Below are 18,107 nucleotides of genomic sequence, written 5' to 3'. Positions count from 1 at the left end.
CACTGTCATAAGCAGTCAGAGTCAGGGATGCAGAGCAGTTACTAACTTGCTCTCCCCACTGCACTGTGTTCTGTCACCCCCCTTCATCCCCACAGTGTTGTTATAATTCCTCGCATTAGCAGAAGATGAAGAGGTAAAACCATCCGTCTGTGGAGCGAGCACCCAGCGGTCATCGTGCAAGCCGCCAAAAAAAAATCACCCCAATTACTCCATAGCACCAGAAAGTCCCAGGCACCCTTCCGCTCCGAGCCTTTGAAATGTAAAGCTGCACTGTTCGGTGTCATTTAATTTAGAGCTCAGCCTCAGATCAGCAGAGCCTCGCTGAGCTTTAGGAGGAACGCAGCCATGCAAAATGTACATGTGCAAAACCCAGATGTCAGTGGCCTGGAAGACAAGCACACCCCCAGCCCCACCAGTGACTCCATTTTGTGGCCCCAGTGTCTCTCTTTTGCCATCCCAGTGCCAGAGGAGGAAGATCCTGTCCCAAAAGCTGTATCGGGGCTCTGCTCCAAGTCAGCACAGAAACCTCTTTCCAGTTCGTCTCTGGTACCCAGGAGAGGTGATTCCCCCTTGGCATCTCCCTTCTTAGACAGGTTTGTTCCTCTCCTCTGTGCTGGAGGCATATCCTTTTTTGGACTACAGCCCCAGCCCTTCTACCAGCCCTGGCACAGCAGAGGCACCCTACTAAGGGAAAGCTGATCTCCAGCAATCCCAGCAGAAAACATGAGCCCATGCTCAAGCCAGGCACGAGCCTCCACCTCCTCACACTCATCGCAGCACCGAGGAGCCCAGGAAAGGCAAACATCAGGTGGGCTGGGGACAAAGAAACAGAATGGTGCCTTGGCACAGTTGGAGGCACTGGTCCATCAGGTGCTGATCTGCTCTTGGGGGTTATAGGTACCTTCGGTGTCTTCCCATCACTAGGCACCACACCAGATCCTGAGAGAAGTCAGCTCAAGGGTGACAGAGGACAAGCACTGACTCATGGCTCAGCCAGGCTCCAGGGAGCTCAGCCCCCTCTGCCCACTGTGGTCTGACAGCAGGGGAATGAAAGGCTTTCCTCACTCCTACATAGTCAGGCAAAGTCAGATGCCCAACACATCTGGGGCCAGATGATTACCCACCCAGCACACTGGCCACGAAGCAATGCCTGCCAGCCCCGGGCATGGGTGGTGGAGTTACAAACTGGCAACATTTCTATTAAAGGCTCTGATTTCCTCTGGTTTGGCTGAAGCACAGTCCGGAATAAGCTGCCACATACTGGAAAAGAAAAGGCACAAAAGGAGTCCTGGAGCTGAGGGTTTACAGCCACTCTCCAAAAACCTGCAAGCCAATAATTAAGCACAGCTCAACCTTCCTCTTTCAAGGAGGACCAGGCTGCAAGCTGCAGGATTTGGCAGCATGATTTTCCATAGTCTGTTGGGACAACCTGACTTCAGCACTGGGTATTTGCTCCTCAAAGCAGGATGGGAGGTACTGCTTGTATGTAGGTGTGCACTGAACCGTTGCACCTCTCTGTACCCTGCACCCACTCCTCAAAAGCTGTGAGTCCCTATGGGTCCAGGCAGAGAGACAACAGGCAACAGCACAGAGGAAAAGCACACACTGAACCCATGAAAGCCTCCCCAGGATGTGAGCACCTCCACACCTGCCACACTCTTAAGGACTGGCAGCTCTGGACACCTCCAGCCTGCTGCCTCTGCCCAGGGCCACCAGCACGCAGTGGCATCAACTCAAACAGCACCCACAGGGCAGCAGCTGCTGCAGGCAGGCAGAGATGACAGGGGGTTGTGTGTGAGTATATTTATCTCCCTGTCAAAAGGAGACCCCCAAGGGACTTCCAGTGTGACCCTCTGCTTTGGAGCAAACAGCTGGGCTCGGCTGCCCCTCTGGTGCTCCAGCTGCCGGTGCAGCCCCAGAGCCTGTGCCTTTCCTATGGCACGTAAGCTCCCAGCAGGAGAAGGAGCAAGAACCGATTTTTTTCTTTCATCCCTGTGATCCAATCACTACCCAACCCCGCAACTCATCCATCCATATTTTGACTCTGTGCAGAAGAGAAATGTTTTCATTCTCCTGAGCTCCCTGAAGTGGGGCCTTTCCTATCCTTTTATACCCAACTAGAAAGGAAAAAGTGCAAGTTAGTCATAGCACAATGGTCCCTTTTCTAGAGGTAAAAATGCCACTGCTTTCAAATGTATTATCTGCCTGCTCCACAGGTTTCAAAGTGGGAGCTTCACAGCCAGGGAAACTGGGCCAACAGCGTTTGTTGGAAAAGAGCAATATTTCTAAGAAGGTGATTCACATTTCATCCGGTTCATTTTGCAGCTTCTCAAGCCTGGCACAGCTGGCAAGGTCTGGCTCAGAGGGCTATGGGGAAGAACCTGTCCAGACAAAACTCATTAGAAAGCAGCTAAAATAATCGCAGTGAGGCAGATCAATCTCATCCTTGAATTAATTGACTAGCTGTCAAGAAGGGAAGACCCCAAGGTTTGGGACACTGTTGCTGCTGGAAAGAGCAAGACACATCTCTAATGCCTGACAAAGAAAACCTTTTGAGCTGACTGTATCCTCTGGGATTCTCTATAAATACATCTGGGGAAAGCATACGTGCAGATTGAGTCGATAAAGAGATCTGACAGAAAAGCACTGTAGTATTTTACTGTCCCTCCTTGCCCAAGGCAAACCATTTCAGTTCTTTCTCTCCCTTGGACAGCTGGATGAAATATCCACGGCTTCCTCCATGATCATTAATCCTCACTGCAAAGGAGAGAGGAGAGAACATCTTTGTCTCTGAGCAGATTCACCTCTGTGATAATTTTGCAAGGTTGGGTAAGTCATTGTGAGGCTGCTCTCCCAGCTTTCCAAAGCAGCAGCTGGGAGAGTGAGGTGGCTTCCTGCTATCTCCTGGGATGAAAATGCCCCCCAGCAGGACCACTAAATGACAGCCAGCACTGGGCCAGGCTTTTGGCTGTCAGGTCATCAGAGATGCCCACACAGTTTGGCATGCATGGGAAGGCAGGTGCTTGAAATTTGTTCTTCTTCCAGGAGCTGCCTTTGGAAATGCTCCTGGAAAAGGAGCCAGGATGGTAATAGGATTGAACTGCTGGGCATCACAGGAAACCATCCAGGGTGGCAGAGACCTGGGGCTGAGTTGCCAGCTGGAATGACCTCCCCAGGGTTGTGGTGGTGTCCTCATCACTAGAGGCTTTCAAGATGCAACTGGATGCTAGACAAGCTCCTCCCTGCTCCCTTTCCCATGAAAGGTTGGACCAGACTCTTTTTCCAGGTATCTTACAACACAGTCTGTTCCCATTTTGTGAGTAATTGGAACTGGGGAGGCCACAGTGGCCAGGAGCCTGCATCACACACCAGCTGCTTCCCCGGGATCAGGACTCCCCTACCTGCTGCTGGAACAGACTCTTGCATGCAGTCAACAAAAATTTTGGGAAAAAAATGGGTGATTTCACATGACATCAGCTGCAGAGGCAGGAAAGGAGCCTTTGTAACTACCAAAACCTAAAGCTGGTCAGAAAACCTTTTCTGGTCAAAGCAGTGATGCTGTCAGAGCTGCAGTTTTACACCTGCCCCCCGTGCAACAGAACAGCAGAGCCGAAACAGACGCTGCACACTTGTGCTTGCAAGAAGAAAGGTGCTTGCAGGCACAAGGCAGCGGAGAAGCAGGAATGGCACTGGCAGAGGTTGGGAAACCAGCACACATCGGCTGGCACTCACTGGTGTGCCTGGCACAGCTCGGCCATGCCAGCGCTGAATATGAAGCACGGTCAGTGTTAATTCACCGCCCACCCGCAAGGACCAGGGAGAAGTTGACAGCAGATGAGTAGTGGCCTGGGGCTGCCAGATTCCTCTGGGGAAATGGGGAACAGGGGATGCCTGCTGCGAGTGGCAGGAGACGTGACGCAGAGCCCCGGATCCCCATATGTTCCATTAGCCGCGCAGGAGGAGCACGTTCCCCTGCAGACTCAGGTTAAACGGACCTGCTCCGCTGCACGAGCCGACTCCGAGCACGGTCCAAAGGTCCCTGCGGCGCTGAACGACATTGCCCACCAAAACTCCCTTCCCCACCTGGCTCAGCTCCCAGTCCGACCTCGTGGGCATCCTGCCCTCCCCTGCCCGCTCCATGCTGAAGGCGAGGTCACAGGACCGAAACATCCTTGGATGGTTTCGTCGCTAAAAATATTTAATAAATAAAAGTCGCTGCGAACGCGCGAACTGATGTGATGTGACATGCAGCTGGGGGTTGCCAACCAGGAGCGAGCAGCCTTGCTGGAGAGAGGGCCCACTGAAAACCAGCTGTCAGTGCAGGTCAGCGAGAGATGAACGTGCCCGCAAAGGCACAGACACCTCAGGGTCCCTCTCCTCTTCCTGTTGCTGCATGTCACCTTTCGGACAGGCTTGAGCTGGAGCATCACTGGAGCATCACGGTGCCCACCCCTTGCCTGCTCCTCCCACTCAGCCCAAGATCCAGAGCTTCAGTGGCTCCTGGCAGAGAGCACATACCAAAGGTGTCCTCCATCCAGTCACTCCAGTGCTCATCCTCAACACCAGCCAGGCTGGTGGGCAATCAGGAATGGTCCATGTGCAGTGCACGAGCCACGTGCAACCAGACCTATAGCCTGGCTTTAAACCCATTCAAGGGCTCCGAAAACACTTTTCCTGGAGTCTGTATCCTTACTCCAAATGCCTGCCAGCCCAGCAGCCTGTCACACTGTCAGCTCTGGTCTCATCCCTGCCGTCAATATGAGTTAGACACGTCAAATCCTCTATGACTCTCTAGGACTTCTTTCCCCCGTTATTATTTGGTGTGCAAGGATCACTTACCAGCAGCATCATGTAACCTCCTGTCTTCCCAGGAACTCTACAGACCTATTTCCAAGTGCACATGGGCTTAAACTGATGGTCAACCCACTCAACCAGGCAGCTGAGGCACCACCTGTTCCCCCCAGCATCCTCTTTCAGCAAACCAATCCCCACAGTCATTTTGGAGCATGGGAAAAGGGCACGAGGCAGATGGAGAGCTCCATCTCCCAGAAAGCCACAGGTGTGTTCTGCAGTGTGATCCATTGATACAAGGAGGGAGAAGGTCATCCAGATGAGTCCTTCCAGTCCACATGATGAGGCATTGAGGGCAGCATAGTCCCAAGCTGGTGGTTCTAAGTTCTGGATAAAGATACCCTGCTCCTCCTCCTGCCTGGATAGACAGGTATGAGACTCTGAGTGGCCTTGGCTCAGTAAGGGCTCCACCTTGGGCAGTGGTCTTCAGCCCACAGTCCCCAGAGCTTGCAGGAGACCAAAGGAGTTCATGAGGACAAATGAAGCTGTGACTGAAGAACAGCACCAGCAGAGAGAGTTGGGCATCTGTAGTGCTTCCTAGACCTCTGGAGGAAAATTCAGGCAGGAATTGATCATCTGAAGCTACCACTGTGATCAGCTCTCACGCACGTGCAGACTGCAGTCTGGACTGCTCTCATACGACAAGCTGACATTTAAAAATGCTTCATGCACAGAGCCCAAAATAAATAAACTAAATCATCCAGGAGAAAGAATTTAAGTGGAAAAACATCCAAATAATTGAGCCCTGTTTGCAAATGTTTTACCAGCTCCCAACCCCCCAACCCCAGCCTCCTGACACAGCCAAGCAGAAAGATTGCTTCACTGTTTCGCCCTTAAAACACAAACCTGGAATGGGAACGCGGCTCCACAGACCTTCATTTGTAACAGCTGGGAGAAAAGGATTTTCCACACATTTGAGCAAAGCCAGCAGCCTCAGCAGTGTGGTCAGGGAACCAGGAAGGGAAAGACGAGGTGCAGCCATACTCACAAGGGCACTGGGCACTATGGACCATGGGCAGGCTCCCAGTCCCCCACAGACAGAAAGGCATCCACGTTACAGAGCTGTTTGGGGCACTGGGTAGAGGAGGAGAGTCTCAGGGATGGCACAGATCCCGGACATGTCAGCAGGGGAAACCACAGCAGCACCAGAGAGAAGGGAGGAGTGTTCATGGAGTATTTCTGTACTGAATTTAGGACAAAGCCAGACGACATGGGTAGAGGATGCCAGTGAAATGTTTGCTCTTCCATGGGAAGATATAAAACACAGCTCACAGGCCCAGATAACACACATTTCAACATGCTGAACTCCCCACTAACAAGCTGTCCACATGTCAAAGGGTGATTTCTGGCCAGCTGGAGATGCTGGAAAGTCCCAGGAGAGACAGCAGCCTGTACCTGCCAACATTCAGTGGGTAAATAGCTGACTCTGGCAAGCACAGGCTGGTCAGGAAAAGACTGAGCCAAGGCAAAATAAACGGATGGCTGCAACTGGACCAGATCACTAGGAAGCACAGGAGACCAGCATAATTAATGCCAACCAACACACGTTTACAGCTGTCAGATCCTGTTGGCAAACATGATTTATTTTTGTGGGGAAGGCAGGCTTGACCGATAAACAAATCAGCACCCATGCCACTCAATCAGGCTCCGAGAAGATGCAGGACTTGGCATCATTTCCCATTTTTAATTGAGAAACTACAACTCCATCAAAGGACAGAGGCATGCACTTGAAGATGCTATTAGCTGGCTCAGAACAAATCCATGACTGGGGGGGGCTTTGGCAGGGGACAAGATCTCCACCAGAGATCTGTGTGTCACAGCAATAAGACCAAAGCTGAAATAAAGGATCCATTTGTGCTGCTGACAAGTCAGAGAACTTTATAAGCTGAAAGCAGGTACCAAAAAAAGTCCAAAAAAGAACCCAGGAATTAAGAGCAGAAAATATGGAAAACATTGGAAAATATGGCAGTGGAGGACTTTACAAGCTCTGTATATTTAGCTCAGCAAAGAGAGAGGCAAGAGGTGACTGCATCCTAAACTGCCGTAGCTGACAAGTGGAACAAAGCTTGCTCCAAGCTACTGGTCAAAGGAATAACACGTTTCCCTGGCTGTGAACAGGAGCAAGCCGTGTCTCTCTAGTACCTTGTGGAGCACCCTGCTCCCTCTGCAGGGAGCCAAGGTGTGGAGGAACATGACAGCCTGTGTCAGGCAGGAGCCAACCTGAGAGCCTCCCAAATCCTCCCTGGCATCACAGAGCCCGTACCAGCCACTGCTGCCCGAGATGTGCACTGCAAAGGAGCGATTCACAACCCATAGAAGTGTGGAAGGTGTGAATACAGAGCCCAGGGGAAGAAAAAAAGCTGAAGTTTTGCTGAAGTTGGAGTATACCCTTACAAGACCATCTAAAGAGGTTAAACTACAGTTTTCCAAGTTAGGCAGAGCCTAAGGCCAGTCAGATGGTGTTCTGCTTCTTAGGAGGGTGCAAAGCAGTCAGGATGATACTGGCACCCCTCCACCTCCACATCCTCCTTGGCTGAAGAAAGCACAAAACTGACTCTAAAACCCACAGAAAGAGGCCAGCTTGAGCCAGGCTCTTGTAGGGCTGCAGCAGGAGACACCTCAGCTCTGCCTTAGCCACCTTTCTGGCTGCCACAGGAATCCAGGGGCTGGGAGGTCCAAGCCCACCTGCCTGGCAGTGCCTGCTGGATGCCAGCACGGAGCAGAGAGATGGAGGTACACACAGCCCACCACGGAGAGCTCATTATACCCAAACCAGAATAAACACTCCTTGAAATGGCAGGAAGCTACAGGACTCCTTGAAATGGCAGGACAGCTTCCAGAGCTGTCAGAAAGGGTTCCCACCAGGGAAGAGCTTTGCTGGAGCTCTTCCTTGCTCAGGAGTCGACACTGCCAGGTCTGACAGGCAGCTGTGTCAAGGTGCAGGAGTGTAACCCCCCAGGAAAGCAGGGCATACCTACTTGGAGACAGGGAGAGGCATCAGCAGGAGTTATTACGGAAGAAATTCTTTCAAAGGACACTAAATATGTCTATGCCTTAAATAACCCACACTCAGAGTAACAAGCCAGCGGGCTCTCCTGGGCCTCTCCAAAGGCGATTCTAGCCAGCAAGTTGCTGCCAACGTGCCATCCCAAGGGAAGGATGTCCTCTTACCTGCCAGGGATGGCTACAGCCATTTTCCCACAGATCCTGACAGCTGTGCCTGCATATGGAAATGCCAGCTCCTGAGCCCCACAAGAGCTGGGGGAGGGGGGGGAAGGATGGACAATACATCCTGCTCTATGCCAGCTCATCTCCCTTCCATCCCTAATGAAAGGAGACTCTGTCATCCTATGTCTTGTTTTTAATTATTGTTATAAATTTTATTTTTAATTTTTCCTATCCCTCTGAAGCAGCAGCAGACTGGGAAACACAAAGCCCAGCCTGCTGAAAGCCAGCACCACTGCACCCTCACTGCTCAGGAAACACAAGCATTCCCAGTAACTTCCGCTCAGCACCAGTGAGTTCAGAGGGAGCCACATTCCTCCTCCTTGTCCACCAGCCTTTGGGACTAGATGTCCCCAAGTTAATCTCAGGGGATGCCATGGGAATGCCGTTGGAGAGCCAGCTGTGGTGGGGCTTCCTCCAGCTCTGGCCCCAGACTTCCTACCACCTATCACTGTCCTGTTCCCTCAGCTGGACCCCAAACCCTCAGCTCCTTTGTCCCACATATCTCCCCTCCAGTCCCCTTCTCCTCTCGTTCCTCTTCCCTATTTTTCAGCATCTCCAAAGGTTTCTCCACCCTCACTCCTCACATTCCACCCCTCTCCCTGCCTCCTCCAGTTCCTTCTCCATCCCCTGCTCTCTCACACCTCCTTTCTATGACTAGGCAGCCATGTCATCCTCCCTCCACTTCAGCTAATTCCCTCTCTAACAGGAGCCGGTGTTTCATCTCTGCCACTGAGTCCCCTTTTGTGCCTCCTGGCTTTTGCCATCCCACCCCCTTTCTCCCTGTGGCTGCTGGGATGGAAGGACAGTGGAGGGACCCGCACTCGGCAGGCCTGACCCCCGGCTCTCATTAGCAGTGCCCTTCTCAAAGTAGGCACAGCATGAAATAAATAAATAAAACAAATCTCTGTCTCGCTGTCTCGGGTTGCTTAAGGGAGCTGGGCTCTGGGGGTGGGATGAAGGATGCTATTTGGAGAAGCTGTCTCCATGGCAACCCCCATTCCCACCACCAAGCGGGCACAGGTCACCTGTTTCCACTAAAGTTTCCCCCTTCCCTCCCCATCCCTCCATCCCAGGAAGTGCCAGCACAGCCCCAGGGGTGCAGGCAGTCCAGCCCGAGGGAGAAGCAGCAGCAATGCAGGAGAAGTTGCAGGGATGCTCCTGGCATGGGTGCAAACAGCCTCCAAAGTCCTCCATGCCTTGACTTCACACTGGAGAAAGGCAGGGCATCCCCACGGTGCAGCCCACTGCCCCCTGCTCCACCCGGCAAGGCAACTCCATTGTCCCCCTGCCTGTGTCCCCACAGTCAGTGCCAGATAGGCAGGGAGGCCGTCCTCTGCTGCAGGACATCTGGACAGACACAAGCACACACCCTGACTCACGTGCTGTTGGGACTGGGGCAGAGATCAAAATGCATCCCCTCCCTCTGGTGCTGTGTTTCCGTAGGATTCCAGTTATTTTAACTCAAATTCGGCCGCTCCCATTAAACGCTGCCAGGTGCTCCCAGAACAACCCGTGGTTCCCTTTTTAGCTCTTAACAATTCCATCCCTCACGCGACAGATGCGCTGCCGGGACCTTTCCCCAGGAAAGGCAGCGTCAGCCCGGCGTCGCCGAGCGCTCCCGCAGCCAACCTGATGCTCCCACCCCCGTCAGCCCCCTCCGTGCCCGCCCGCGCATCCGCAGGGCTGGCAGCAGTGCCTGACACCCCCCGCAGCAAAACAGCCGGCACAGCTCCAGGGAGAGACACAGAAGATGGGAATGGGGAACTGGTTCTGCTCTCCACCAGCTCCCCAGCACAGGGGGCACGAGGTGGTGGTCTCACCTACTCGTCTTCTGCCGGTACCAGCAGGCAGCTGCCCGCGGCCGGGGCGGACAAGAGGGTCGGCAAAGAGCCCCCGGATGAAGTTGCAGGGTTGGCACCCAGGCAGCCATCCTGCAGCACAGCGCAGGCTGGAGGGATTCACACGGTTCCCCCACAAGGCTGGGAGTTTCGCCAGGAAAAGCAAGTTTATAAATAGTGTGTTTCAACACGAACAAACGAAAGCGTCAGAACTCGACAGTCAGATAAGCCAAGGGCTGAGTGCCGGCCCCTCCACAGCATCCTCCCACACCAGGTAGGGCAGTCCCTTCTCTCCATCACCCAGCTGGCCAGGACCTTCCTTGCTCTCTGGAAAGCCTGGATCTGGAGGTGTCTGTGTCAGATGTGCTGCTTGGGAACACCCTTGCCACAGCTGGTCTGGCAGACAGAACACGGCAGCAGAGTTGGCTTCAAAAAGACCAGAAGCAGTGGGGATGGCCACGTGCTCCACTCAGGGGCAAGGGCAAGCACAGCTCACAGCAGCCAGCTGCCCAGCCAGGGCCAAGGGCCACAAATTTCAATGTATTGCTTGAAACAAAATTTTCATAAGCCCACAGGCCAGAAAGTTTCTAACTTCTCCTCCTGTCCCTGCAGAAGACAGCTGCCCCACTGGTGAGGCTGGCACTCAAAACAGAAGTTCCATGGCACAAAGCATTACACCGAAGGGCACATACCTGCCAGATCCTAACAGCAAGAAAGAGACTCAAGGGGAAAATCAGCTTTTATCTCTGCCTTAAGGAGAAAAGCAGCAAGTCATTAGACGAGAACTTGCTTGTCGTAAACACAAAACAGCAGAAAAGACACCCCTGCATCTACAGAGCGAATGGAAGGACATCCCTACTGGGGAACTACCTGCCAGACTGGAAAAGGAGGAGATCTTGATGGTAGTGCCCAAGGGAAGACATTAAGAGATGACACGTCAGAGCAGCCCCATCAGCTGTCAGGAAGAGAAGCCTCTGACAGCCCACCAAACACATGCAACGCTCCTCACGCCACGCTCACTTACCTTGATGTAAGTGTCAAGGGCTGGGTGGACACGGTTCACTGCTAGATGGATGGACAACGGTGTGGTGAACGGGAAGGTCGCCATGACCACGTGGCTGGGAGCAGGGAAGGTGAAGATCTTAAAGCCGTACTTCTGGAACTGTTTGATCTGCTCTTCCGACGGCTTTGCGTCTCCCTCGCTCAGGATTCGGCCTATGGCAAAGCGGCACTTCTCTGGAGACACCTGATGGAAGGGGAAAGACAGACAGGGTCAGGAGAGGCTTAATCTGGCCAAAACCTCAACCTGCTGAGCATGGAGAAAGGAGACCACCATGAACCAGGGTAAATGCAGTGACCCAGCACGATCTGGCACACCAAAGCAGGTGTCTGCTCCCAACCAAGGCTGAGCCAGGCCTAAATCATCTACACTCCTCCCAGCCTAAGTGCACAGCCCTGTGGGGAAGGTGCTGCATCCCTGCTTGGAGGGCAGAGGGACTTGCAGCAGAGAAGAACTAAACCCCACCAAGCTGCTCACCCAAACCTGCCACAAGCAAAAGTCACTGCAGGAAGTGTCTCTCCCGACTCCCCATCAGAGACCCGACTGTCAAGACGTGCTCACCACCATCACCATCTGCAGGACACCCTGAAACTCAGGGAGGGGCTGAGAGATGTGACCACAACTTGCCCAGCTTGCCCCCACTCCACCCCCAAGGAGGTCACTGGACAGCCACCTGGACATGCCACCAACCAGCACAGGCCACTGGCACTAAGCTGGAGAGAAATCCAGAGGCTGCTGGGTCCCTCCTAAGCAAGCACACTCAGTATGGCACTGTTAGGGGTGGGGAAACTGAGGCAGGTAAGACTTGCAGGCAGCCACCAAGCTGTTCATAGTAACACAAACAGAAACACATTCACTTCTATCCTGGATCCCAACATCATGCTGAACCTAAAGCATGTTCTCTTTCCAAATTTGGGAATTCCTCCCAGTAAGACACTGGGTGCAGAGCTCCCAGCCCAGAAATAGGGGTGCTCGAGACTCTGCTCCCAACACAGTGATGGCCCAAAGGACTCGGGCAATCTCCACACCAAAGCTGACCCAGGCCACAGCTTTCATTTCTGGTTTTTAACAGAATCCCACCACTCGAGTTCAAGCTGACCCATGGCACTGGGCAGGAACATGGGCAGGAGAACCCAACCACTTCCCCTGATACCACCTAAGGGCACAAAGGTGTCACAAAGCTCTTGCAGGGACTATGTGAAGCAGAGACAGGATGCACACAAGGTCAGTGTGTTACCGCTTCCCATCCCCACACACTCCCACAAGGGGAACTCTGCTCTGTGCTTCCCAATCTCATCCCTAACTTTGCTGTGCTCACCAACAGTGAGCTAAAGCTCCTGCAGTGTAACTACTCTCCCCTGCTTTTTCCTTAAACACCTTTTGATGTCCCACAGCAGGACCATCCCGGAAGGAGAACACAAGCAGATGTAAGTGGAAGGAAGAAAGCAGCCTGGGGAGCAGCATCCATGAGGCTGAGGACGCGCCTCACGGCTCACTCTTGCCCTCCTGCGCTGCAAGAGGGAGCTGCAGACACGGCTGTGCCCAGCATCCATCCACGCTCCAAGCAGGGAAAGAGAAGCAGATCCACCCCAAAGACAGCAAGAGTCAGCAGTAAAAGGCATCCATGGGGGAAAGGCCCAGATGAATCAAGGAGATAAGGGAAATCTCGGTAAAATTTCTTCAAATATGCAATCTCCATTTATGTCCTGAGCAAAGACAGTTCAATCCCAGCCCCAGAGCAACTGTCATGACTGGAGCTGATGGTGCAGGCAGCACCACTGGGACCAGGCACATTTGCTTCCTCCTTTCTTCTTTTACCTTTCTTTTTCATACTGTGCAGCCCCACAGGCACTTTCCCAAGGGCAGCAGCAAGGCAGATTTGCCTTCTCCCCTGCCTGGCAAAGCCCATCTCAAGGGAAGGAAGGAAATATTCCACTTAAAACCAGCCTTTCCCTAACAAATCTTTCCGGTAGGCAGGTGCTGATCAAAGCCTTTGTTCCCCCAAGCATCCTGACACAGTTCTGGAAATGATTAGTTAACCTATCTGGCAGCTTTGCCGATGGGAGGAAAACCCATTCCTGCATTCAGAGAGCATTTTGGCCTCATCCCTCCAACACTTGGGCACAGGCTAGTCGCTGAGCACGTGGACTGCAGGCAAAAGGCCCTGGCACGTGCCTACAGCTCTATGTGAGCAGGGGCTTGGCTGAAGCTGAGCACAAACCTGCCCGCCACATCAGTCCTTGCTGAGGAGTTATTTCTGTTCCTGCCAGAGGTGGGAGAAGGAGGGAGAAGGAGGGAGAAGTCCTCTGGGCTGCTAAATATTAAATAAAAAGGAAAAAGGGAAAAAAAAAGAGTCCAAATTAATATTAATCTTGTCCATTAAAACACATAAAACGTTGCTGGCAGCGGTTCGGCAGCACTCAGGCAGCATCCTTGTGTGAATGCTGGAGAGCCAGGAGTCAGCAGGGAGCCCCAGGGATGCTGGTGGCAGTGGCTGCCCTGAGACCTGGCATGACCCTGAGGCAGCCCACACGTTCCAGGTCATGGGCTGCCCCCAGCCCCACTCCCAGCTGAGAGCCAGCAGGTGGACCCTGCTCTCCAGCTCTGGCATTCCCATCCTCTCTCTTGGGCAGAGCTTCCTTCGACCATGAGTCCACCAGCACAGCACTTGCCACATGTCACCTGCTGGTCACAGACCCCTTCCTGCCACCGTGCTGGGGGCACCAAAACCCCCAGGAGCCAAAAGCTGGGTTGGGGGCGGCTGTCTGGGCAGGGCCCGTGGGCACTCAGCCAGGGACACCACAGGACACAGCCAGCACATTCTGCTGCCTGATGACAAAAGGCCTATTTTTGGAGACAAGTCAACATCCGTGGCAGGTCGCCAGCTCTGGGCGGGCCAGCCCTGCCACAGGGTGCTCCACTGAGGTCAGGAGAGCACTGAGAATGAGGAGGAAGAGGAGGAGGTCGTATCTTCCTTCCAGGGGAAAGGCAGTCTGGGTGACTGATCCCACCCTGCTGGACCTCCAAGAAATAAGAAGCCAGCAGTGCACACCATCTCCCATGCCACCATGACTCAGTGGATACGTGCACCTGAGCCAGCACATCAGGTATGAGCACTGCAGTCTCCAGCCAAGTGACCCACCCAAAACTGGCCCTTTCTTCACCTGCCCAGAGGGAAGACAGCCATCTGCCCAAAGACATCCTCACTCCCAGCACCCTGCCTGGCCTGACCTGCCTGTTGGTGAGACATGAATCTCTGTGGGAATCAATTCAGGAGCCACAGATCAGCCCGTGGAAGGTCTCACCAGCACCAGAGGTGCTCCAGCACACCCAGGTGTGACACTGTGCTCAGGGATAGCAGGTGAGAGGAGGCTCCTGTCCCCAAGCAGAGCCACAGGCACTGCAGTTTCATTCTGCATGTCCCCTGTGTCCCAGCCACTACAGTGGCTACAGAGGTAGGAGGTTCAGGCCCACGTCACCTGCCCAATGTCACGAGCAAAGGCAGCCCATCCAGAGAAGGGCAAGGTCCGTGGGGCTGCCTGCCAAGCCTTGGAGGGCAGGTTAAACTCCTGCCACAAAGAGAAACAGCTGCTTTCAAAACCCTGGATGGCTACATGAGACAAGTTCAGCAACTCCACTGCCTGCTCCAACCACAGGGATGAGGGCAGAGATGCAACAGATGCAGGAAGAGGGGAAAAAAGACAGGACCAGAAAGGGAAGGCAGCTTGATCCTGCATGGACAGCCCAAATTTTCATGGTCAGGTAGGAGTTGCTCCTTCCCAGCCTCACCTGGTGCTACCAGAGAGAGCATTCCCTGCGCCAGCCAGGGCAAACGTTACCACAAATATCCTTATCCCTATCTGTGGGCCTCAGCAGTACAGGCTTTCACTAGCCCAGGCTTTGGCAAACAAAGAGGTAAGGCACAATGCCTTTGCCACAATGCCAGCAGAAGGTCTGCACAGCATGTCCACATCAGGTCCCTGGAGCAGGACAGCACCAGGAATGGACACTGAGCCCTTCCAACAGCACTGACTGCCCTGCTCCATCCCCAGAGACCATGGGGAACAAACAGCAGCACCAGGATTCTCAGCTCCAGGCAAGGACCTCACTCAAGGACAAGGACACAAAGTAGAGGTGGTGAAATGGCCACTCTGACCATGTGGGCCCTCACATACCAGGCACTCTCCACAGCTCCCACTCCAGCCGTGACACTTCTTTCAGAGAAAACGGTCTAAGCACGCCAAGTCAAACCGTGCCTCGGCCCAGCTCATCCCTAGGGGAGGAGTCTTCTTTGTCATCATCTTTCCCAGGCCAGGAAGAGGCATCATAGTGTCCCCTCTGCCTCCCATGATCCAGGAAGACAAAGATAAGTCAACGTGTCACAGGATACAAAGACACAAGGTGGTTGAGCACAGCAGGCTCCACTGAGCACAGCCAAGCTCAGGCTTTCTCACCTCCAATATCTTCCTGTCACAGTTCTCTCAGCACTACATTTTCACGGACAAGTTCCCTCAAAGCAGGTCCAACCCTTGGGAGCACCATCTTGCAAGCCATGAAACAGGGTTCCTAAAACAGGGCCAGCCACTCTCAGAGCAGAAATGCTGGGTGAGAGCTATCAGCCCAAGCACTGTGCCCTGTGCCAGACCCAACACACATGCCCAAGCACACATGCACAGCTGCTGGCCACTGTTATCCCTCCTCCCCATGGATTCCTCCACGGTCACGCTAGCTACTGCAGAATTACTGGGGAGCCAGGCTGTCTGCCCCAGACAAATGCCCACATGCCATAATTTGGAGACCCCAGTGCCACCCATCCTCACCCCCCGGCGAGTTCTGATGCACTTCTGTTTGTTCCTTGTCTTGGATTGTTCCCATCAGAGTACTTGGCTCTGGCTGACAGCCGTCAGGCAGCACGCTTTCCGCTCACCTCTCAGCCTGGAGAGAATCATGGAGCAACTGTTTCATCAGACAGGAGCCCTCAGCAGGCAGTACCTGAGGTTTCAGTAACAACTCTCAAGGGACGGAAGAACTACAGGGAAGCTCAGAAACACATGAGAGCACTAGAAGCAAGAGAAGGAGTAGGGATGAGAATAGACCGAGCTGAAGAGACCACTTGCTTTCAACCATAGAGCTGCAAGCCCAGAAGGACTGCACTTCCAGCAGCCAAGAAATCTGCCAAGTTATGTCTCATCCTGGGGTCACGAACATTCCCCTCTGCTCCATAACCAGCTCCGTTATCCTGCTGATAACTTATTCAGCAGAGGCTATCAGAAGAGAGCAAGCTTTGCTCACCCAGTGCCTTCCAGTTAGGGTTATCCAAAAACCCATCTGCTTTCAGGTGCCTTTCCTCACAAAGCATCCTCTGCTGACCTGGGAGAACTTTGTGAACGCCAGTGCCTGAAACACGATCAGGAAGCATCCCAAGCTGAGAACCCGTGTGCTGACTGTGGGAGCCCGTGGCCTCCCGGGGCACCCCTTACCGTGTGAGGGTTGTCGTAGTAGACGCCGATGGAGCAGAGCTTCGAGGAGATGCTGCAGCCGTCCGTGAAGAGCTGCCCGGATTCTCCATAAGGGCCCACCCTGAACTTGTAGGCCAGAGTCATGGTGCCGACAGGGGGGGAGCCAGCGCTCACAACCACCTCCGTGAAGAGCCCCGAGTACACGGCGAAACCGAAGACCGTGAGCAGCAGCAGCGCGACCACCGCTGCGATCAGCCCCAAGAGCACCCAGTCGGTCATGATGGACACCTGGTGCGCCACGGTTCCTGATGCACTGGCAGCAAGGGCAGAGGAGAAAAAGGAGGGCAGTCAAGCCAGCACTTGGGCAAGCAATCGCTTTCTGAAGTTATTTATGTGCAGCAAAAGCACTCTCGTTCAATTCCTCTGATGTGTGAAACTTGAAAGGAGTGGAAACCCCCCAGAAGCCTCCTGTATATTAGTCTCACATTGCATCAGCCTGTTCCAATTGGTCACCAGGTACAAATTATACTGCTTCAGTGCCTCTTGGGAATAAGGTGGTTATGAAGGGAGGACAGAGAGGCACCATCCCCATCTCCTCAGAACTGCTCAAGTCCAATTTTGCATCCAGGAGAGACCAAAAGCCACCCTGGGAGCCTGCATCACCCAACAGGTAACAGATACACAGCACTGGGCTAAGGATCAGGGGATCACAGTAAAATAATTTATCATTTATAGATACCATGCCCAAGGTTGTGACCAGGGAAGCGTCTTTGTCAGCAAATCTAGAAGACCAGGCCTCCCTGCAATGATCCAAATGAGGACCATGCCAGTTCAGAACTGAGCCCTGTATCCAGATCCAAGTACCCAGAGACACTCAGAGGAAGCTGAAGACCCAGCTAGAAAAAGCATCCCCAACACACTCAGGTGCAATGAATTACTGGTATTCCTTTTAGATAGCTTTTTTTAAAACTAGAAGAGTTTTTATAACCCCAACAAAGGCTTCCTGTTTTGTTTGGCATCTTTTCTCTTGTGCTGACTGTGGGACACAGCAGCCTGGTTGGTGAATGCCTCCTGCTTGTTGTCACCCACCAAGTGCAACCACTCTGAGGAGTTGCAACGCAAAACATTTCAGGAGAGTTGTTTGTGCTTTATACTCCCTTGAAACACAGCTCTGGCCAGAGGGACTAGCTGGGACACTCCCCTTGGACTTTCACAGGAGACAGGTTTGGAAGCAAACACTGAAGTAAACAATTCACCTTTACCTCTGTTTTATAAACACACTTTGTCCACAAAGAGTTGTTCACAGAGGCTGCTGCTTGTGAGCTCAGCTTTATGGCAAGAGAAAAGCCACATCCTGATAGGAAGCGCAGGCGGCTCCACTCTGCTCGACCCCGGCAGGCAGAGGGATGGCAAAACCAAGCCCTGCCGAGCCACAGCACCGGCCACGCTCCTGGGCCAGGCACCGTCTCACACCGTGACCCCACTCACCTGCAACACCCAGAAACGCTTCACGGCATCCACAGGAGTGCAGGATCTTCGGCGCTGCAGCAGGAAAAAATAAGTATCATTGCTTCCTCTCAAACTCACGAGACCAAAAGAAAAACAAGCCACGCCAGAGCAGCCGAAAGGCACCCGGTGGCCTCGGACCAGCTGCCCAGAGCAGGGGTGTCC

At 53.4% G+C, this 18,107-nt stretch overlaps 1 protein-coding gene across 1 annotated transcript in view; it reads right to left on the bottom strand.

Moving 5' to 3' along the window:
• TEX264 (testis expressed 264, ER-phagy receptor) overlaps nt 1-18,107 on the bottom strand; it is a 39,051-nt gene that overhangs the window by 20,020 nt on the left and 924 nt on the right. The window contains exons 2-4 of the mRNA XM_027729372.2: nt 17,925-17,978; nt 16,458-16,749; nt 10,942-11,163 (exon numbers count right to left, since the gene is read on the bottom strand). Coding sequence (XP_027585173.1) covers nt 10,942-11,163; nt 16,458-16,715 — 480 coding nt within the window. The 5' untranslated portion in view covers nt 16,716-16,749; nt 17,925-17,978. The remainder of the gene's footprint in view (nt 1-10,941; nt 11,164-16,457; nt 16,750-17,924; nt 17,979-18,107) is intronic.

This window comes from Pipra filicauda, unplaced genomic scaffold, assembly GCF_003945595.2.
Source record: "Pipra filicauda isolate LSUMZ 115617 unplaced genomic scaffold, ASM394559v2 scaffold103_size3290846_pilon, whole genome shotgun sequence".
Lineage (NCBI taxonomy): Eukaryota > Metazoa > Chordata > Aves > Passeriformes > Pipridae > Pipra > Pipra filicauda.
This window is presented reverse-complemented; position numbering and strand designations above follow the sequence as displayed.